Raw genomic sequence first — 22,497 nt, 5'->3', positions numbered from 1 at the left:
GCTGGAATATCCTTTTAAACCCAGCTCCCAGTAACTGGAATATCCTGTTAAACCCAGCTCCCAGTAGCTGGAATATCCTGTTAAACCCAGCTCCCAATAGCTGGAATATCCTGTTAAACCCAGCTCCCAGTAACTGGAATATCCTGTTAAACCCAGCTCCCAGTAGCTGGAATATCCTCTTAAACCCAGCTCCCAGTAGCTGGAATATCCTGTTAAACCCAGCTTCCAGTAGATGGAATATCCTGTTAAACCCAGCTCCCAGTAACTGGAATATCCTGTTAAACCCAGCTCCCAGTAGCTGGAATATCCTGTTAAACCCAGCTCCCAGAATATCCTGTTAAACCCAGCTCCCAGTAGCTGGAATATCCTGTTAAATCCACCTGCCAGAACTAAAGAACTGAGTGTTTCCTCTGTTCCTCCTCTGCAGACACTAATGTGTACCCTGGATTAGCAGTGTTTTTCCAGAATGCATTAATATTTTTCAGGTAAGTTACCCAGGCAAATTCCCCTCTTTCCAAAGGGACTTTCCTGCTTCCAAACATTGGTACTCCTGGAAAAGCAGCTCTGTTTTCTACTCCCTTTGCTGCAGAGCTGAGAGACAAGGTTTGGTTTGCCCCTGCCCAGGCTCTTTGCTCCCTCCCACTCCTGTTGGTCCAGCTGTCTCTGCTCCCTCTGGATGTGCAGCTCTGGAATGTGGGTGGCCAGGGATGCAGAGTTTTCTGGATGAGGGATTGCCAGTGTCTTTGGAGAATGGCAATCATTCACCTCTGTCCTACAATCCCTTGGCTCCCCTCCCAGCAGAGCCAGCTGGGGGATTCCATTCCCCTTTTCCAGACTATTTCACACCAATGGCTCAGGTCTCTGGTACTTGATATTCCCTGTATTTCCTTTCACTGGCTGAGTTTGCAGTTATAAAGAGTGAGAATTCCTTTTTGTTAAGAGCATGCTGGTGTGTTTTGTAACAGCACACTGGATTTATTTCAAATAATATTATTAAATCTATCATGTAACAGATGAAAATCGATTTGGAGTCTCTAATAACTCCTTTTAGCTGTGGAATGCATTTTGCAATCCACATATTTTATTAATAAAAGGCACTCAAAGTGTTGAACAGTGTCAGCTCCAAGATCAATCACTGAAAGTTTCATCTCACCTCCTTTCTTCTTTCAATTCCTGGCTGATCCTTTTCCTTCCAGCCCCACAGCAGATGCTCTGCAGTGACCTGGGTGGATGGGCTCTGGGAAATGAGAGATATTCCTGCAGGAAACAGCAGCTCCTAAATCCCCTCTGGGATTGAAAAGGGAAACTGCTGAAGGCAGATTTTGTGCCTGAAGTTTTTTGTCTTATTTAGAATCCCAGAAGGTTTGGGTTTGAAGGGACCTTAAATCCCATCCAGTCCCACCTGGGCAGGGACACCTTCCCCTGTCCCAGGTGGCTCCAAACCCTGTCCAGCCTGGCCTGGGACACTGCACGGGGCAGCCACAACATGTGGCATTTTGGAAATCCAATTGTGATATGGATCTGATTCTCTACCACTTTCTGATTTGTTCATAAAAATGGAATTGTTTAGGTTTTATCCCAGCACATCCTGTCATGCTGAGCTGATTCCCAGGTGCCAGATGAGACTTGCTACTCTGGACTCCTGGAATTTCCTAACTGCCAGGCTCTTCCTTCAGAAGGGCTGTGAGAATGGGTGTTTTTCTCTTTGAGCTTCAGCTGGCTCCCACAGTTCCAGCCATGCACAGGAAACCAAATATAAACACCAAATCCTGATCTGACTAAAAGTTCAGGGCTGGGCTGTTGATTTGCACAGGGTGAGATTTAAGGATACTGTTATCATTACCCTACGCTGATTTTTATTTCTTTCCTTTTTTTCCCCTCAGCACCCTGATCTACAAGTTTGGGAGAACAGAAGAGCTGTGGGGCTGAGCTCCCTGCTGGCTCGGTCCATAGTTGCCATGTGGTTCTTGTCTGTAGATAATTCCCAGTCCTTTGTCCTTGGTTTGCTTCCCAAACTGGTGGAAGTGAGACAATTGCAGGCTCTGTCCGAAGCTCCTCCGTGGCCAGGACACGCTTGTGGATATGTGCATAGGACAGCACCCATCATTTCAAAGGGAATGGCAGGCTGCCAGGCTTTCCTGCTGCAAGCTCCAGGCTTTCTCCTCCACATCCCTGCCTTGCCATCAGCTTCCTCCTCTTCCAAAGCTCCACCCGTGTCCGGGGCTTCAGGGAACACTTAGTGAGCAAACAGGACAGAGCCCATCCCAGAGCAGGGGCCCTGCTGGGATAAGAGCTGATTTTAAACATTTTATATTATTGTTCAGGTAAATATAAAATAGATTTTTTTTTTTCTTCTTTTGGTAAAAGGTTATGGGTTTTTAAGCAAGTCCCTACACTCAGCAGGTTGTGCATGGCAAAGCAAAGTGTTCCTGACTCGTGATGGCTCTGGCACAAAGGACATTTGCTGGCACCACAGTCCTTGGAATTAATTTCATGCTGCTCAGTGTAAGAGATACCAGTTGGTATTTAATGTATTTCCTGATATTAGAATAAAAAAACTCCAACAAACTGACGCCAGTTGTACTTGATATAAAGAATAAATGAGTCAGAGCAATGTAGCAACCTGGCTAATTGGGCAAGTGTCACTGTCTCCAGGGAAGCTTGTTTGCTGATAAATGAGTTTTCCTGACTTGTTCCCTCTCTGCTTAAAAGGATGTGGGATATGGATGGATTTAATGCTCAGTCCAACCTTGTAATAATTTCAAATTTCAGTAAATTCTAGCAGTGACTCACACCCAGTTTTAGGGCTGCTACTGCCCCAGTTAAAATTTATTTATCTCTTACATTTTATGGCCGTTTCCATTAATGAATTATTGAAATCCAGTTTCATCTCAGTGGGGTGAAACAGAAAGTGAGGCTGAGGATGTTTGATGTCCCTGGAGTGTCCCTGTAGATCCATTTGCTGGGGTGAGTCCTTCTCACGAGTTCTCTGTGGTTTTTACAGCATTTGCCTCTCCCCTGGCTCCCAAGGCTTCTACAGCCTCCCCATATCCAAGCTGCTGCCTCGGTGGTGTCAGGAGCTGAGTGGAAATGCTGTGCTGGGAACTGGGAACTGTTTGTCACCTGCTCTGGGTGGGAATTGCTGCAGGGGCAGGAGCTGGGGCCAGTTCGGAGCTGCCCTTGTGCCCTGGCTGCAGGAAGCCCATCCCACTGCTTGGAATTCCAGAAAGCTGCAGTAAAAGTGAACTCAGGTGCTCCAAACAGTGAATTTTGTACAGCAGCTCACCTTTGCACAAGGCCTGCCCCACACAGTAAAGGCAGGCTGTGGTCCAGGCCTCTCAGGTTGCTTGCCCAGGAGCTTGGGAATGTTTGTTGGGTTCTTTAGGAGGTCAGGCCTGGAACTAATCCCTGGAACTACTCCCAGTGCCAGGAGCTTGAGCCTGGACTTGCAACTCAAACGTGCAAGCCAGGCTGGGAGAGCTGGGGGTGCTCACCTGGAGAGGAGAAGCTCCAGGGAGAGCTCAGAGCCCCTGGCAGGGCCTGAAGGGGCTCCAGGAGAGCTGCAGAGGGACTGGGGACAAGGCCTGGAGGGACAGGAGCCAGGGAATGGCTCCCACTGCCACAGGGCACTTTTACACCTCACAAGCCAAGGGGACAGGGAGGGCTCAGTGACAGCAACCCTGGAGCTACTCCCACTAAATGCTTTTTAATTGTTTGTGTAAAAATATTTAACACCACACTCCCTGATACAAGTCCAGTGCAGGGTTTATTCAGGAATACACACAGATACTCCCAGGGGGTTTTAACCTTGTTTCTGTCCTCTGGCTGAGTTTGGTGGTTCCTTTTTCTGAGCTGTGGGTGTGGGTGATTAAAGCAAACCTGGTGCTGACCTGGCAATGCCTACACGAGTCAGGCTTCCCTGGAGCTCCCCTGTCAGCAGCCTGATCCCAAGGGATTAGATCTGTTCTGCAAGGAAACACCTGCTGAAGCTTTTGGCAGCTGCTGGCCTGGGCTGTTCCTGTAAAGGCTGGGGCACCTCAGCTCTGCCAGGGCCCTCCAACCAGGCACTTCCAAAAAAACCCCCCACTTTTTTAATTGTTTTTTTAAACAATTAGTATCAAACCCAGGGGGAAAAAAATCAAATAACCCCATTTTTTTTTTTTTTTAGTACAGAAGAGGTTCACTTGTTCTTTGTGCTTTATTGGACACTCCAGACCCCACAGGGGCTGATGTGGGGTTTAACCTGGGCTCTTCTGCTTTAAGGCACTAAAATCAGAACTCTCAGTCACCTTCCCTTCTGCTGGTGCTCAGCAAGAGGTTTTAGTGTCTGATAGTGACTGATACACATTGGAAAAACCCGAGGCAAAATTCCTTTTGGGGCTTTTGTGGTGTGCAGGGCCCTGGCCGGGCTGCAGCAGCAGATTAATGCTTCCAGGAGGGTGGGAGGAGGCAGATAAGAGCAGAGCTCTCTGGGAGGGGCTCCTGGCACAGGTTCATCCCGAGGAAAGTACCCACACATATCTTTTTAGTTTGTCCTGCACTTAAAATGAATCAGGAAAGCAGGCTGGGGTGGGTGTGATGGGAGTATTATTGGCAACAGAAACAAAACCAGCATAAATGGAATTGCAGCTCTTCACTCCCTGGAAGATCCCAGGTTATCCCACAACAATAAAGTGCAGTTATTCCTCCAAGCTGGGGTGGGGATTCACCCCTTTTATCCACCTGTCTCCAGGCAATTTAGTGTTCCTTTCCTTCCCCTTCCACGTTCCCTCTTCCCAGCGCTTTGGGCAGAGCGAGGAGCTGGGGGAGCTGGGCAGAGGCCCCTGGAGCATCAGGGTGTGTGTTCAGGATGGTCCTGTGAGCCCAGGGAATGTCCTGGGACCCCAGGGAATGTCCTGTGAGCCCAGGCTCTGTGTTCAGGATTCTCCTGTGACCCCAGGGAATGTCCTGTGATCCCAGAGTCTGTGTTCAGAATGGTCCTGTGACCCCAGGGATTCTCCTGTGATCCCATGTCCATGTTCAGGATTCTCCTGTGATCCCAGGCTCTGTGTTCAGGATTCTCCTGTGCCCCCAGGGTCCATGTTCAGGATTCTCCTGTGACCCCAGGTCCATGTTCAGGATTCTCCTGTGATCCCAGGCTCTGTGTTCAGGATTCTCCTGTGATCCCAGGGTCCATGTTCAGGATTCTCCTGTGATCCCAGGGTCTGTGTTCAGGATTCTCCTGTGATCCCAGGTCCCTGTTCAGGATTCTCCTGTGATCCCAGGGTCCATGTTCAGGATTCTCCTGTGATCCCAGGGTCTGTGTTCAGGATTCTCCTGTGATCCCAGGTCCCTGTTCAGGATTCTCCTGTGATCCCAGGGTCCATGTTCAGGATTCTCCTGTGCCCCCAGGGTCCATGTTCAGGATTCTCCTGTGATCCCATGGTCTGTGTTCAGGATTCTCCTGTGATCCCATGGTCTGTGTTCAGGATTCTAATGTGATCCCAGGGTCCATGTTCAGGATTCTCCTGTGTCCCTAGGGAATGTCCTGTGACCCCAGGTCCATGTTCAGGACTCTCCTGTGATCCCAGGCTCTGTGTTCAGGATTCTCCTGTGACCCCAGGTCCATGTTCAGGATTCTCCTGTGATCCCAGGCTCTGTGTTCAGGATTCTCCTGTGACCCCAGGCTCTGTGTTCAGGATTCTCCTGTGATCCCAGGCTCTGTGTTCAGGATTCTCCTGTGATCCCAGGTCCATGTTCAGGATTCTCCTGTGATCCCAGGCTCTGTGTTCAGGATTCTCCTGTGACCCCAGGCTCTGTGTTCAGGATTCTCCTGTGATCCCAGGCTCTGTGTTCAGGATTCTCCTGTGATCCCAGGTCCATGTTCAGGATTCTCCTGTGATCCCAGGCTCTGTGTTCAGGATTCTCCTGTGACCCCAGGCTCTGTGTTCAGGACTCTCCTGCCAGCAGCCTCTGGACAGTGCTGGGGCAGGTGACACTCACTGCCCTGGCCCTGGAGGTGCTGGGTGAAGGATCCTCACCCTCCTGGCCACCTCCTTCTCCAAGCACAAGAGCCTGGGGCTCCTCCTCAGCAGGACTGTACAGCTCCTCCAAGCCATCAAAGCCAGGGTCCCTGAGGAACTGGAAAAAAGCACAAAATTCCAGGTTAGGTCCTGTTAGAAATCCCAGAGCCAACAAACTGCTCCAGCCCAGAATCCACAGCAGGAGCTGCTACCTGGACATCCCATCCTGGGCTTCCTTGAAATTAAACTAAACAAGGAGAATGTTAAAAAAACCTTATTTCTGTGGGGAAAAGAAATAAATTATCCCTCCAGTATCCCTTCAAGTGAGTTAAAGCAGCTGCAGTTCCTCGTTGGCTCTTTGGGGCTATTTTAATAAATTTTGGCCAACCTTTCCACGTCAGTTGAAATTCCTTTGAGTTAGGAACAAACCACTTCCAGCTGGGAGATCCTCAGCTGCAGGAATGCAGCAGCCAGGGGCTGCTCTGGTCAGTGCCAGGCCAGTGGGAGCTGCAGCTTCTCCTGTCACCACAACCCCCTCTGCTCCCCTTCCCTCCAAACCCAACCCAGCAGCTTTCCCAGGGAATAAATCAAAATGAAGGCTGGTCATCAGAGCAAGCAGCTCTAGAAAAGTGGGACAAATTAAATCAGGTTTCAGTTCAGGCCCCACTTGCTCTGCAAGTCACAACAAGGCCAATGAGCCACGGGATTACTCTTCCAAAAACCCAAACAGATCCCCTGCAGCCAGTTCCAGACAGGAGCAAAGCTCAGCTTGGCTTTCCTGCCCTGAGCCCCAGATCCTGCTGGGATATCCAGGAGTGCCCTGCAAACCCACAGGAGTGCCCTGCAAACCCACAGGAGTGTCCTGCAAACCCACAGGAGTGCCCTGCAAACCCACAGGAGTGCCCTGCAAACCCACAGGAGTGCCCTGCAAACCCACAGGAGTGTCCTGCAAGCCCACAGGAGTGCCCTGCAAACCCACAGGAGTGCCCACAGAACTGCCTTCAGTGCCTCAGCATCCCCCATCGTGGGCCAGGAGAGGCCCCAGGCTGATCCCTTTAATAAATTCACATTTTCAACACTCTGCCAGCTCCCTTCTTTCCCTTCTTTCCCGCCCCATGCCAGGCTGATCCCTTTAATAAATTCAAATTTTAAACACTCTGCCAGCTCCCCTCTTTCCCTTCTTTCCCTTCTTTCCCTTCTTTCCCTTCTTTCCCTCTCTGTCCTGCCCCGTGCCAGGCTGATCCCTTTTATTAATTCACATTTTAAAACTCTGCCAGCTCCCTTCTTTCCCTCTCTGTCCTGCCCTGTGCCAGGCTGATCCCTTTAATAAATTCACATTTTCAACACTCTGCCAGTCCCTTCTTTCCCTTCTTTCCCTTCTTTCCCTTCTTTCCCTCTCTGTCCTGCCCCATGCCAGGCTGATCCCTTTTATTAATTCACATTTTCAACACTCTGCCAGCTCCCTTCTTTCCCTCTCTGTCCTCTCTGAATACCCTGCACAATTATTTTTGAATTATTGTTTTAATACCCAGAACAACTTTTTTTTAAGACCCTGTACAGTTATTTTTAAAATTATTTTAAAACTCAGAACAGTTATTTTTTAAACTATTTTAATACCTTGTACAAGGACTTTCTTGCTATTTTATTGCCCTCTAGAAGGATTTTTGATTATTATTATTTTATTTTAATACCCTGTACAAGGATTATTTTATTATTATTAATACCCTGTACAAGGATATTTTTTACTATATTAATACCCTGTACAAAGATATTTTTACTATTTTCATACCCTCTACAAGGATTTTCAAGTTGTTATTATTATTTTAATACCCTGTATAAGGATTTTTTACTATTTTAATATACTTACAGGGGTTTTTTACTCTTAATACCCTGCACAATTATTTATTAATTATTTTAATATCTTCTACAAAGAGTTTTTAATTATTTTAATACCCTACACAATTTTTTTACTGTTTTAATACTCTGTACAAGGATTTTCTTTTACTATTTTAATATTCTGTACAAGGTGGGTTTTTTTACTATTATTTTCATACCCTGTACAATATTTTTTTTACTATTTTAACATAATTACAGGGATTTTTTTTTTACTATTTTAATATAATTACAGGGATTTTTTTTTTACTATTTTAATCATTGTAAAGCGATTTTTTTCATTAGTTTCACACCCTGCACAAGCATTTTTTTACTATTTTAATATAATTACAGCGATTTTTTACTATTTTAATCATTGTACAAGGAATTTTTTCATTATTTTCATACCCTGCACAAGTATTTTTTTACTATTTTAATATAATTACAGCGATTTTTTTGCTATTTTAATCATTGTACAAGGATTATTAAAATTATTTTCATACCTTGCACAAGATTTTTTTACTATTTTAATATAATTACAGGGATTTTTTTTTTACTATTTGAATATAATTACAGGGATTTTTTTTTACTATTTTAATATAATTACAGGGATTTTTTTTTTTACTATTTTAATATAATTACAGAGATTTTTTTTTACTATTTTAATCATTGTACAAGGATTTTTTCATCATTTTCATCCCCTGCACAAGGATTTTTTTACTATTTGAATATAATTACAGCGATTTTGTTTTGCCATTTTAATATAATTACAGCGGTTTTTTTGTTTTTTTTACTATTTTAATCATTGTAAAGGGATTTTTTTCATTATTTTCATACCCTGTTCAATAATTTTTTTACTATTTTAATATAATTACAGGGATTTTTTTTTTACTATTTTAATATAATTACAGAGATTTTTTTTTACTATTTTAATCATTGTACAAGGATTTTTTCATCATTTTCATCCCCTGCACAAGCATTTTTTTACTATTTTAATATAATTACAGGGATTTTTTTTTACTATTTTAATATAATTACAGGGATTTTTTTTTTTTTTACTATTTTAATCATTGTAAAGGGATTTTTTTCACCATTTTCATCCCCTGCACATGGATTTTTTTGCCATTTTGACACAATGCAGATGGATTTTCTCCCCTCAGTGCTCCTGTGACCCCTCTGAAATGCCAGCTGAGGCAGGAAATGATTCACTCTGGGCTCCTTTCCCCGTGCCCACGGAAAGCTGGGAATTCTCTTCCGGAGCCACGGGGCTCTGACACAGACAAAATGCTCACCTCCACCAGCTGCACACAAATAAAAGCTTTAAAAAAAGCCAGAATTTCATGCTGAGTAAGAATTTTTACACCAAAGCTCTGCTTGAGGGCTGCTTCTTGTGCAAGGATAAGAGAGGAAGAAGAGCAGGGCTGAAACCGCGCGGTTTAACCCAAAAATGTCTGAGCCACCAGCAGGGAAATGCCCCAGGGTGAGTTTTTCATCTGAGTCCTGCTAGAAAAAAAAATAAAATAAAAAAAAAAAGAGAGGACAAGCCCAGGAAGATCCTCTTGAGATCATCCCGAGGCGTCACAACAAACAAGCACAAAAATACAAAAATGTAAAATGAGCTGGGTGTTGCTGGTCCTGCCCCTGCCCCAGCCCTTGTTTGACAAAACCTCCCTGGCCCAGTGAGCCCCAGCTCGAGCCCAGAGCAGCAGAGGAAGAGGAGCAGGAGCCAGGATCAGCCAGGCTCGGCTTTTCCAGGAAAAGAGCACAGGAAAGAGCTTTCAGCTCAGCACAACAGGAAAGGAGTGGGAGACCACAACCAGAAAAGGCACGTTTTGAGACATCACTTCTTCCTCTCGATTTCTGTTCAGCAACAAGAGCTTTTGGGGATGTTCCCCCGAGTTTCTCTTCTACAGGAGAAACCCCCCAGGTCCCCACGTACCTCCTTGAAGTGGGATGGGATTTCCAGAGGTGGCTGAGCCCAGTATTTGATTTTTTGGCGGCGTTTCCAGAGGAACAGGAAAGCAGCCACCACCAGATTTACAACCACGAACCCCAGGAGAAACAGGATGAGGTACCCATCTCGGGTTGCCTCTGGAAAAGAAGGGAAAAAATCCAAATACAACATGGCAGGTCCACATTTATGGAATCATGGAATGGTTTGGGTTGAAGGGACCCCAAATCCATCCAGTATCACCCTGCCATGGCAGGGACCCCTCCCACTGTGCCAGGCTGCTCCAGTCCCAGTGTCCAACCTGGCCTTGGGCACTGCCAGGGATCCAGGGGCAGCCCCAGCTGCTCTGGCAATTCCATCCCAGCCCCTGCCCACCCTGCCAGGGAACAATTCCCAATTCCCAATCTCCCATCCAGCCCTGCCCTCTGGCACTGGGAGCCATTCCCTGGCTCCTGTCCCTCCAGGCCTTGTCCCCAGTCCCTCTGCAGCTCTCCTGGAGCCCCTTCAGGCCCTGCCAGGGGCTCTGAGCTCTCCCTGGAGCTTCTCCTCCCCAGGTGAGCCCCCCCAGCTCTCCCAGCCTGGCTCCAGCCCTGGGATCAAGTCCTTTATCCCATTTTACAGCAGGATTAGGGAGGAAAAGGAGAAGGTGCCACCCAGCCCCTCCATCCCTGGCTGAAGATTCCTGATTCTTTTGCCACGAATGCCACGTGTGAAGTCCCCGTGGTGCTCTCAGCATTCCTGACAGGCTGGCTGGGGCAGGGACCAGTTCAGGTGACCCAGGACTGGTGTTCCACCCCATCCCCCTCCACACAAATCCCCACTCCCATTCCATACCACTGAGGGCAGTTCTGTGACACTCTGGGGCACTTTGCTGCCCTTCTAACAAGTGACCTGAGTAGATCTTCAACTGCACTTGAATGCTGAAGCAATAAAGTGTTGACTCCTTTAGATTTCCAATTTGGAATAGTGTCTTGCTTTCACTTAGCTTCTGTTGGGAAGACACACACAGCAAAAAAAGGCATTACTGTAAAAACCAGGCCAGCTTTCAACACAAATATCCCTCCCCCACTGACACGTCTCATTCAAGAAACCAAATTTTAATTTTTTTCTCACTCAGCTTTCCCGAACAACAGAAACAGTGGAATATTTCAGTTTTTCTGGGAGTTTTGCTGCAGCTTCTGCAGCAGCTCAGGCAGGGAGCAAAACACAGAGAAATGGAGGGGAAAGTGAAACCACAGTGCCTCCTTTCCTGGCTCTCAGCTGAAGGTGTTCTGTGTGTGAGAAAAACACGCCGTGGTGCAAGGCAGGAAGGAAGTGGAGATGATTTACCAAGGACTTTGAAGCAGAAGGGGGTTGTAAATAATTTTTTTTTTTTTTTTGCTTCTGTTTTTTAAATGTTTGACTTCGGATTGATGTCATTTGGAAGCTTCCTCTTTTTTAATTTTTTTTTTTTTTTCTTTAAGCCTGACTTAACACCTCCCCTGTGCCCCTGGCCTGTCCAAACACACTTCCCAGGCAGCACACGATGATCCCAAAAGCTCTGAGCCTCAGGATGAACAGGCCCAGCTCATCCCAGCTCATCCCAGCTCATCCCAGCTCATCCCAGCTCATCCCAGCTCATCCCAGCATGATCCTGCCATCTCCTCCTCTCCCTGCCCCGGGACCAGGCCCAGCAGCTGCTCCTGCAGCTCCCAGCCCAGCAACGGAGCAGGGACTTTCCAGAGGTTCCCAAATGGCCTGAGAAGACTGTGGAATCAAATTCACCTCTGGCACCAGTTCTGCCCCCGGATGTGCAGAGGGATTTCATCCCTTCCCAAACAGAGGGAGGGAGTTCCCAAGTTTGGAAGTGCAGCAATGCCCGTGCCAAGGCCAGAACCTTTTCCCCGTGGTGACCCCCCCCTGGACACAAAACACCCTGATTTTCTGCCCCCACTGCTGCCCTGCCAAGGGACACTGGTTCCCAGCCCGCAGTCCCCAGGCACCAAGAACAAAGGGGAGAGAGAATTCTTACTTTTTCTGTGGGACTGGTGGTGTTCTCCCAGTAGGACACGAGGTACTGGAGGAGGTCCCCAGGCTCAGGGGGGAAGGGGGGGCTGACGCTGAGGAGCAGAGAGTCAGGGCTGGCACTGACATTGTTCACCCTGGGGGGGCCCAGAGTGGCTGAAAACAAACAGAGAGAGCAGGGGGAGCCTGGTGTGCACAGCTGCCTCCAGCTCCACAGAATCCCCAAATCCCCGGGGCTGGAAAAGCCCTCCCAGCCCAGGCAGTGCCAGCTGTGCCCCGTGCCCACCTTGTCCCCAGCCCAGAGCTCTGAGTGCCACCTCCAGGGGACACCTGCAGGGATGGGCACTGCAAAGCTCCCTGGGCAGCCCCTGCCAAGGCCTGAGCAGCCTTTCCATGGGGAAATTCCTGCTGCTGGCCAAGCTGAGCCTGCCCTGGCCCAGCCTGAGGCCGTTCCCTCTCCTCCTGTCCCTTTTTCTGAGCCCTGTCCCGGCTGTCCCCTCCTGGCAGGAGCTGTGCAGAGCCACAAGGTCCCCCCTGAGCCTCCTTTGCTCCAGGCTCAGCCCCTTCCCAGCTCCCTCAGGAATTCTCCAGCCCCTTCCCAGCTCCATTCCCTGCCCTGGACACTCCCAGCAAGCACCCCAAATATTGACAGCTTTTGCTCAGTAAAGGGCAAGCATTTCCTCACCTACTTGATGCATTTGCAAAATTTGCTTGACTTTTTCCAGAAATTCAGTAAATATTAGCCAATAGTTGATGCTCTCAAGTGTCTCAGTTTATCTGCAGTTACCTGCCATAAAATCATTATCTTTTCTTTTCCTTTGATCAGCCTGCCACACCTTCCATGTTCCCCAGAACCCCACTGTTTGGGCCCTAGATGGGAAGAGGAATAATGAGTTTTCCTCTCCTTGCTTTGATGTCTCCATTAGGATAACCATGGTCACCTCCAGTGCTCCAAGGTGTAAATCATGAAAAATACCAACAGAGTGCTGTCAGAAGCTCTCATTAACAGCAAAAATCACTCCTTGCATGCACCAGCTCCTCATCGTGCCTCCAATCCAGTGACTCTGATCCAGGCACTGAAGGAGGAGCCATGGATTTGGTTTTTGGGAACTGATCTCCAGGGCAGTGACACAACCCCAGAATGTAGCAGATCTTAGATCAGCAGCACCACACTTTCACACCAGAGCAGCTGGGGCTGCCCCTGGATCCCTGGCAGTGCCCAAGGCCAGGTTGGACACTGGGGCTGGAGCAGCCTGGGACAGTGGGAGGTGTCCCTGCCAGGGCAGGGGTGGGATGGGATGGGATTTAAGGTCCTTCCAACCCAACCCTTTTGTGATTTAAAGTGTGGCCTAGACACTTCTACGCTGTACTGTAAACGAATTGTATTTCTCTGAGCAATTTATCTTTATCTGAACCATTTGTACTTATCAGGACAATTTGTCATGACAATTTATATTTATCAGGATGCTTTATGTTTATCAGAAAAGGGATCTGTCCAGCAGAAAGAGGCGGTTTAGCCTCAGACTGCCACGAACCCGAGAGTTTGTGGGGTGTGTGTGTGGGCAGAGCTAAGTAGGGAAATGAGAACATGGAAAATCCTCCAGCAGGAGAACACTGTGGCTCCTTGAAGGCTCAACCACCCCAGGAGGCTCAGGGGTTTCTCTGGTGACACTTGAGAGAGCAGAGCAGAACCAAACCCTGGGGAGGCCTCGGAGCCTTTGTGGGCAATAACAGCTCAATCCTCTTGATACCCTGGGTTCGAAGTTTCTCTGCTCTGTTCTGGTGTGCAGCTTTTAGCTTGATATGAAGTGTTACTGGGATCTTTTCACAGGGTGGGGAACACAAAGCAATCCTATTCCAGCTGGAGACTCAAGGACAATCTCTCCACACTTCAGGCCCAAAGCTCAAACAACGTGAAAAGAGGAGGGTGTGCAAGAGGATGAAACTTCATTATTTGAAGCTATTAACTGGACAGGTAACTCCTGTATGCAAATGGACTAAAACTTATAAAAATGTGAGCTCTCCTGACCAAGCCCATTTGTGCTCCCATCTTGGAGCCATGTGGGCAGAGCCACGACTGTGGCTCAGGTGCTGCCCTGGGTCCCTGGCAGTGCCCAAGGCCAGGTTGGACACACGGGCTGGAGCAGCCTGGCACAGTGGGAGGTGTCCCTGCCATGGCAGGGGTGGGATGAGATGGCAGGGATGAGCCCAGTCTGGGCTCCCATGAGCACACACTGTTTATTTTGCATTCAGAAATGAGTCATTCCCCCTGCCAGCCTCCAAACCACTGGGGAAACCCTTCAGGAAATATCCCCTTTTCCTCCTCTCAGCTCGTGTAGCCTCTGTCCCAGCTCAGGGCACCGCTCTCCCAGCAGAGCCCAGGACACCCAGGAGGCAGCACAGCCCTTCCCAGGGCCCCGAGCACTCACTGTTTGTCTCTGCCACGAAGGGAGGGGTGTGCACCCACGCCGAGGCGCGTGGGCCCAGCTCGGCCCGCAGCCGCAGCAGGATCGTCCAGCGCCGCCGCCGCCGCAGCTCGGGGGGGAAGCTGCACCACGTCTGGGGGGTCTGTGCACAGCCCATCCCGCTCCAGGTGTCGTAGAACAATCTGCAGCAGAGACACGTTCCCTCAGGCTGCGGGGCAAGGGGTGAGCACAGCCCCGGTGAGCACAGAGCAGAGCAGGTGTGTTCTGGCACCAGCGCGGGTTCTGGCACCGCGGGAGGGGTTTCACAGCCACTGCCGCCAGCCAGAGAGAAGGCTGGTAAGAGGATCCATGTTCACCCCTGAAAGAACTTTCTCAGAAGTCACAGAATTCACAGAGTGACCTTCAAGAGCATCGAGTCCAAACCAGCCCCAGCACCTCAGCTCAGCCCTGGCACCCAGTGCCACATCCAGGCTTTGTTAAACACACCCAGGGATGGTGACTGCACCACCTCCCCGGGCAGCCACTCCACAACTTTATCACCTTTCTGTAAAAAACTTTTCCCTGATACCCAACCTGTATTTCCCTTGGTGCAGCTCCAGGCTGTGTGCTCTGGTTCTGTCAGTTCCTGGAGAAGGAGCCCAAGCCCAGCTGGCCACAGCCACCTCTCAGGAACTGTGAGAGTGCTGAGGTCAGCCCTGAGTCTCCTTTTCTCCAGGCTGAGCACCCCCAGCTCCCTCAGTGGTTCCTCACAGGGTTTGTGTTCCCAGCCCCTCTCCAGCCTCGCTGCCCCCTCTGGATGTGCTCAGTGTCCCAAGGTCCTTCCCAAACGGAGGGGCCAGGACTGGACTCAGCACTCTACCAAGGTTATTGACATAGAAACCCGTTGCCCTGATTTTTAAAAGTGTTAGGTTTTCTTTTATAGTTCTTTTGAAAGTTTTAAAGTTCCCATAAAACTTCTTTAGCCTTCTGATAATGTTCACATATTTGAGAGTCAGAGTTACTACACAATTTTCATGTATAAATAGAATAGTTTGTATATTTCTCTGTGGGTGGAGAGAAATGATTGATTGATTGATTGATTGATTGATTGATTGATTGATTGATTGATCTTTGGACCAGTGTGGTTGGAGAGGTGGTAATTCCATCCTCCAATCCACGGTCACCTTTGGAATTCTATAAATACCAGATGTTTGACTAAAACTGGCTCTTTTTCTCTTTTGAACTTACCAAGCTTCTGTGTACTCATTTCGTGTCCAATAGCAACAGAAACCAAGGAAGAAAGAAGGAGAAATAAGAGAAATCTGCATCTGTTCCAATGAGCACTTGGTTTGCCTCTCATGACCAATGAGTGTAAACTTCTGAGTTTTGTAAGAATGTATAAAAAGCATGCATGCCTTAATAGAACCAGTTTGGAAAATGGAGTGTGGTGCTTTGTATTGTCTCTGTCTCAACTACAACATATCACCATCTGTTGAAACCAGCTGGGGCAGTGTTCTTTATGTCACCCGTGGTTATTTCCAATGGCAGGCAAAGATTTTAAGGTGATTTACCTGCCCTTGAAAAAGGGATATTTGGATTGGGCATGGCAAACATCAGAGGATTTGCAAATTGCATTATTGAACTTCTCAGGTGTTTGTTCTATTCACTTTCCAGGCTGTTGCAAGCAAAACTGGGCCTCAGAGGAAAACCCACATTAAGTGGAGTGCCTTTAAACGCTGTAACAGTATTTACTGGTGGCTCTGGGGAAACACACAAGTCAGAAGTAACATGGCATGACCAAACAACTAAAACCTGGGAATCAGACATTCAAACAGTCAAAGGTTCTCCTCAATTTGTCAAATCAGCAGCAGTAGTTAGAGCTATCCCTTGTAACTCCAGGGGGATATCCTCTGTTAACGGGCCAGCTGTTAAAACCAGGTGGGGCAGTTTTCTTTATCTCCTCCACAACCCATCCCGTGTAACTCTGGGGGAATATCTTCTGTTCATGGGCCATTAATTATTAATTATCTTCTGTTCATGGGCCATTAATTATTAATTATCTCCTGTTCATGGCCACTGAGTGTCCCTGCATGGCTGAGAAAATTCCATCATCCCATGGGGAGATGCTGTGCCCAGGGGAGGAGCCAAGCATTCCTACCTGGATACAATCTGAGGCTTTGGGAACACCACAGCAGCCTTTGCCCACTGCATTCCCAGAGGAGCAGCTTTCTGCCCCACTGCATTCCCAGAGGAGCAGCTTTCTGCCCCACTGCATTCCCAGAGGAGCAGCTTTCTGCCCCACTGCATTCCCAGAGGAGCAGCTTTCTGCCCCACTGCATTCCCAGAGGAGCAGCTTTCTGCCCCACTGCATTCCCAGAGGAAGCCCAGGCCCATCCACACCGGCCCTGGAGCTCCAGAGGAAAACTCCAGCCTTGTCCAGGATCCTGCTCCAGCAGAAGCACAGCTGGCACTGCAGGAGGGCTGAGCCCCCATGGAATGGCACTGCTGCCACCACCCTGACCCACAGCCTGCCAGGGCCTGATCTGACCCTGTCAATGGTTTGTTTTGTACTATTCCATTTATATTTTAATTTTCCTACTAAAGAACTGTTATTCCTGCTCCCATATCTTTGCCTGAGAGCCCCTTAATTTCAAAATTATAATAATTCAGAGGAGGGGGTTTGCATTTTCCATTTCATGCGAGGCTCCTGCCCTCCTCAGCAGACACCTGGCTGTTCAAACCAAGACAACAATAAACCATGAGCACGGCAGTGCAGCCAGCTGGAACACCACCAGCCCCTCGGGATCTGGGGAAATTTAAATTGGCCAGAGAGAATCAGGAAAGGCTAAAATTCTGTGCAGCATTTCCGGGTGTCCTCGGGGCTTCAATCTCTCCTCAGCTCAGAGGACGCGTCATGGGCCAAGGGCCTGTCAGTCCCCAGGAGATACACAAAAATATCCTTGATAAAAAATGCTCTTTCAGTCTGTGCTTATTCATTTTCAGGGTTTCTGGGGTTTTTAAAACCAGTTGATATCCTGCATTAGAACAAAATGAGTTGGTTTTATTTACTGTTTACTCACGTTTTGTAATGGGCCGTGTATAACACCGAGCCGTTCTCCACTGGAACAGGAGACCACCTCAGCAAACTCTGGAAGTTGTAGGAATGAACCTCCACATTTTTTGGTGCTGGTAAATGGAGAGAAGCTTCTAAAGGAAGAAGAGGAATAAAAGCAATTATTGAAACATTCAAGTGCACAGTAACCAAATTTTGCTCTCCAAATTCCATCACCATAAATTAAATTTTCACTGCTTTGCAGGTAAAATCATTTCCCCTCCTTCTCCTTCTGTTTCCAGGGGCTCTGGCACGTTCAGGTGGGGCAGGCCCTGGCACAGGGTGCCCAGAGCAGCTGGGGCTGCCCCTGGATCCCTGGCAGTGCCCAAGGCCAGGTTGGACACTGGGGCTGGAGCAGCCTGGCACAGTGGGAGGTGTCCCTGCCATGGCAGGGCTGGCACTGGGTGGGATTTGGGGTCCCTTCCAACCCAACCAGTCTGGGATTCTGTGTATCCATGAATTCCAACTCCCTGTTTTTATTCATTCCATAAAGAGCACAAAGCTGAAAGTACCAAGCCCAGCACAAAACCATAAACCCCACCCAGGCCCCCATGAAAGCCATAAATGAAGGTCCCAGAATCACCAAGACTGGAAGAGCCCTTTGGGACCACCCAGTGCCACCCCAGCCCCACCAGCATCACCCCAAACCCTGTCCCCAAGGCCACATCCAGACTCCTCCTGAGCACTCCCACAGACAGTGACTCCAAACCTCCCTGGGCAGCTCAGCCCAAGGCCTGACCACTCCGTGAGGGAAAAATTATTTCTAATTTCTGCTCTGCCCCTCCCCTGGTGTAATCTGAGGCCATTTCCTCTCCTCCTTTCCCTTGGGAAACGGCAGCAGAGCCCGACCCCCCCTCACTGCCCCTCCTGTCAGGGATTGTGCAGAGCAGTGAGGTCCCCCCTGAGCCTCCTTTTCTCCAGGCTGAGCCCCTTTCTGCTCTTCACAGCACAATCTTTTTTTTTTCTGGCTGGAGGGCAGCCAGGGGCAAGGAGGAGGAAGGGCTGAGGAGAAGGGAGGGAGCAGCCGGAGCCAGGGAGGAAGAGCAGAACCAAAAGCTCTGCAGAAAAAAAAAGGTTTTCCAGCCCTTCCAAGGTTTTCCAGCCCCTCCTCTGCCCACTGGTGACCACAGCAGCTGGAGCTCACGTTTGCCTCCCTGCACAAGCCAGGTGGGCACCCTGTGCCAGGGCCTGCCCACCCTGCCAGGGAACAATTCCCAATTCCCAATCTCCCATCCAGCCCTGCCCTCTGGCACTGGGAGCCATTCCCTGGCTCCTGTCCCTCCAGGCCTTGTCCCCAGTCCCTCTGCAGCTCTCCTGGAGCCCCTTTAGGGATCTGAGCTCTCCCTGGAGCTTCTCCTCTCTTTTTCTCCCCCGTCTGCCTCCTGCTAGCCCTGAGGCCATTCCAGTGAAACCAGCTGGAAAAAAAAACCAAACCCATCAGGAAGAAGTGGTGGCCCTGAAGGAGCTCTGGTCCTGCCAGCTCTGGAGGTGATTTCTCGAGGCAGGAGAGGGCAGGAGCTCTGTGTGTGGGGAGGGCCCCGAGCCTGGCCAGCACAGGGGCCACCATCGCTGGCACAGGGGCCACCACCGGCCTCCAGCTCCTGGCCAGGAAGGGCAAAGCACAGGGAAGAGCCGTGTCTGAGGGACAGGAGAAGGACAGACGGACGGCCCAGGAGGGGGAGGAGGGAGATGCCAAAAACACGGGCGAAAAGGGGCAGAGGCAGGCAGGGGCTGGAGGGCAGCCACGGGCAAGGAGGAGGAAGGGCTGAGGAGAAGGGAGGGAGCAGCCGGAGCCAGGGAGGAAGAGCAGAACCAAAAGCTCTGCAGGACTCGGCCGGGGCTCCAGGGTCAGCTCCAGCAGCCCTGGCTGCTCAGGGATCTCTCCTGGGAGCCCGCAGGGAGCAGCAGGGAGAAAAGCTTTCCTCCTGCACCCTCACAGCACGGGGGGCACAGGATAACCCGGGGATGGAGGGGCTTGGAAGGGGCTGCACAGATCACCCAGTGCCACCCCCTGCCACGGGCAGGGACACCTCCCACCCTGCAGCCTGGCCTGACAAAGAACCGGGACAAAATTGCCCCACAACACAGCAGGCGATTTCTTACTCTGAAGAACAGAGTCTCCTAAGCCACAGTCTGTTCATTTTTACATCACCGAGATCAGAGGATCAAGCACTTGAGTCAAATTCCTGGGAATTTGGATTCATGTTAAAAAGTTTGGGTCTTTTTGATTTCCACATCAAGTTGCATTAAACCCTAAGTCCAAAATACCAAATAATGAGTTGAGCTTTAGCTTTCCAAGAAAAGCCGTGGCTGCCTCATTCCTGGAAGTGTCCAAAGGCCAGGCTGAAGCAATCTGGGACAGGGGAAGGCATCCCTGCCCCTGTGTGTGACCTTAAACGTCCCTCCCACCCCCAAGCCTGGGGTTTCTCTCAAAGCTTTAATCTGTGTTTCTCTCAAAGCTTTAATCAGGCCTGTCATTAATTTCTCACAGGCCTGTCACATTAATTTCTCAGCCTCAGCTCTCGGGCAGTGCTCTCAGAACACACACACTGCCTTGGGCCACACGTGGCTGGTTCAGCTTTGCAAACCTCTGGGAGATTCCTCACAGCTTTTCCAAACCATCCACCTCTGGGCTGCTTGGAAGGCCCCCAGGGAGCCCTCTCTAAACTGGTGAGAAATTTTCACTTTCCAGTCCCACGGATCCTTTCTTGCACTCTCGCTGCTGGTCTGGCACGTGGTGAGGTATCTCACACCATCTGTGCCCTCAGACCTCTGCCACACACCCTTCTACAGGATCCCAGGAAGCTCTGAGAACGAAACACCACAGCCAGCAATTCCCAGCACACCTTAAAAGTAAATCAAGAAAAGAGCGATGAAGGACAGGGGGGAGAGGGGATTTTGGGCAGGAATTGTTCCCTGGCTGGGTGGGCAGGGGCTGGGATGGAATTGCCAGAGCAGCTGGGGCTGCCCCTGGATCCCTGGCAGTGCCCCAGGCCAGGTTGGACACTGGGGCTGGAGCAGCCTGGGACAGTGGGAGGTGTCCCTGCCATGGCAGGGTGGGATTTAAGGTCCCTCCAGCCCAGTCTGGGCTCCCATGACTGCACACCGTTTCTTCTGCATTTAGAAATGAGTCATTTCCCCTGCCGGCCCCAAAAACACTGCAGAGATTATCAAAGCCACCCCAGGGCTCATCAGCCCTCTGAGGGCTGCCACGAGGGTGCCACGAGGCTGAGGAGCTGCTTTCTCAGCACCCAGGGAAATCTGAATTTCTGTCAGATCCCTCCGACACCGGGCAGGGACTGCAGCTGCTGAAATCACACCCTCAACTTCCTACTCATGGCCCAGTTTGTGTGGCCTAAAATAACCAAATGAACACTTCAAACACAGCACCACGGCTCCAAGCACCCTCAAAACCCCAAACTCCCTCAGCCAGGGAAAGACAGAGAGGTCCCATCCTTCCTTCCCACCTGGCAGGGGTTTGCACTGGGCTGGTTCTTTCAGGGCAGCAGCCTAGGAAGGCTCAGATTGTTTTTTCCTGCTGTGCAGAGAATTAATGGTATTTCAAACCACGAGTCAGAACTTTCACCCAGCAGAGTGTGAAGCCACAATCACAGCCAGTGAAAGCAGCTTGGCTCGGGTGACCCAGCCGTGTCCCAGCTCCTGCTGCTCCTCAGGGATTCCCCATCCCTCGCCCTGCATCAGCCCCCAGCAACCATCCTGCCAGCCTGGCAAAGCAGGAGGCTGGGCTTTGGGGGATTTTCTGTGACTTTTGCTGTTCCAGTGCACCAAAGTGGCCTCTCAGGGATGGTGTAAGATTCCTATCCATGGCACGGGGTGGAAGGAGACCGGCTACAAGGCCCTTCCCGATCCAACCTATTTTGGGATTCTGGGATTCCCAGAGCTCCCTGGGAAGTCCCTCGGCTGCTGATGGGATGAAGCTGGGCAGTGCCGACTGCAGGAGGCCCTGCCCTGCTTTGCCTCGGTCCAGCCAGCAGGTCTGGAACAACCAGAGAGCCCCGCAGGGCTCAGCAGGGCCAGGCTGGTCAGGCAGGCCGTGGCCACCACCGGGACACGGGACACGGGATATGGGACACGGGACACGGGACACGGGACATGGGACACGGGACATGGGACATGGGACTTGGGACATGGGACACGGGACATGGGGCACGGGATATGGGACATGGGACACGGGACACGGGACACGGGACATGGGACACGGGACATGGGACACAGGACATGGGACACGGGGCACGGGGCACGGGATATGGGACATGGGACTTGGGACACGGGACATGGGACACGGGACATGGGACATGGGACACGGGACATGGGACACGGGATATGGGACACGGGACATGGGGCACGGGACATGGGGCACGGGACATGGGACACGGGACATGGGACATAGGACACGGGGCACGGCACATGGGACATGGGACATAGGACACAGGACACGGCACATGGGACATGCTGGACTCACGGAGAGCCGCGGGGGGAAGGCACAGGGGACACCGGGCCCGGCCCAGCACGGCGACCGAGACCGCGCCCGCGGCCACGCAGAGCCCGCGGGCACCGAACCCCGCAAACGCCGAACCCCGCAAACGCCAAACCCCGCATCCCTCGAGCCCCGCACCCCCCGAGCCCCGCAAACGCCGAACTCCGCATCCCACATCCCCCGGAACCCCGCATCCCCCGAACCCCGCAAACGCCGAACCCCGCATCCCCCGAACCCCACATTCCCCCGAACCTCGCACCCCGCATCCCCTCGAACCCCGCAAACGCCGAACCCCGCATCGCCCGAGCCCCGCAAACGCCGAACTCCGCACCCCCCATCCCCCATCCCCCGGAACCCCGCATCCCCCGAACCCCGCACCCCCCATTCCCCCGAACCCCGCATCCCCCGAACCCCGCACCCCGCATCCCCTCGAACCCCGCAAACGCCAAACCCCGCATCCCCCTAACCCCGCGGGCACCCGAACCCCGCATTCCCCCGGCGCCGCACCCACCAGCGGCCGCGGCCCGCGCCGAGCCCAGCAGCAGCAGCAGCAGCAGCAGCAGCCGGAGCGGGAGGGAGCGGAGCGGAGCCCGGCCCCGCATGGCCCCGCTCGGCCGCGGGTCCCCCGAGCGCGGCCGGGCCGGGCCGGGCTG

General features: G+C 51.0%; 2 protein-coding genes across 3 annotated transcripts in view; one reads left to right on the top strand and one right to left on the bottom strand.

The window, feature by feature from the left end:
* The window catches only part of TMEM50B (transmembrane protein 50B), a 9,907-nt gene extending 7,335 nt beyond the window's left edge, over positions 1-2,572 (top strand). For both annotated transcript variants that reach the window (XM_054004570.1, XM_054004568.1), the window contains exons 6-7: positions 428-485; positions 1,884-2,572. In XM_054004570.1, the coding sequence (XP_053860545.1) occupies positions 428-485; positions 1,884-1,929 (104 nt within the window). In that variant the 3' untranslated portion in view covers positions 1,930-2,572. The remainder of the gene's footprint in view (positions 1-427; positions 486-1,883) is intronic.
* IFNGR2 (interferon gamma receptor 2) lies at positions 1,880-22,497 on the bottom strand. Its single transcript, XM_054004561.1, has 7 exons — positions 22,356-22,497; positions 17,315-17,441; positions 14,259-14,437; positions 11,837-11,985; positions 10,660-10,813; positions 9,814-9,965; positions 1,880-6,120 (listed from the first exon to the last, which is right to left on the bottom strand). Exons 1-7 carry the CDS (start codon positions 22,444-22,446, stop codon positions 5,929-5,931), a joined length of 1,044 nt encoding a protein of 347 aa, XP_053860536.1. The 5' UTR covers positions 22,447-22,497; the 3' UTR covers positions 1,880-5,928.

Source organism: Vidua macroura, chromosome 2 (genome assembly GCF_024509145.1).
Source record: "Vidua macroura isolate BioBank_ID:100142 chromosome 2, ASM2450914v1, whole genome shotgun sequence".
In the NCBI taxonomy this organism is placed as follows: domain Eukaryota; kingdom Metazoa; phylum Chordata; class Aves; order Passeriformes; family Viduidae; genus Vidua; species Vidua macroura.
The sequence above is the reverse complement of the archived record's forward strand: the minus strand, read 5'-3'. Positions and strand labels throughout refer to the sequence as shown.

Coding starts and splice junctions, on each gene's coding strand:
- IFNGR2 (XM_054004561.1), bottom strand. CDS start 22,446: ATGCGGGGCCGGGCTCCGCTCCGCTCCCTCCCGCTCCGGCTGCTGCTG. Junction 9,966..10,659: donor TCACAGAACTGCCCTCAGTG/GTATGGAATGGG, acceptor CTTCTTTTCCAG/AGGCAACCCGAGATGGGTAC. Junction 6,121..9,813: donor TCCCATCCCACTTCAAGGAG/GTACGTGGGGAC, acceptor GCTTTTTTCCAG/TTCCTCAGGGACCCTGGCTT.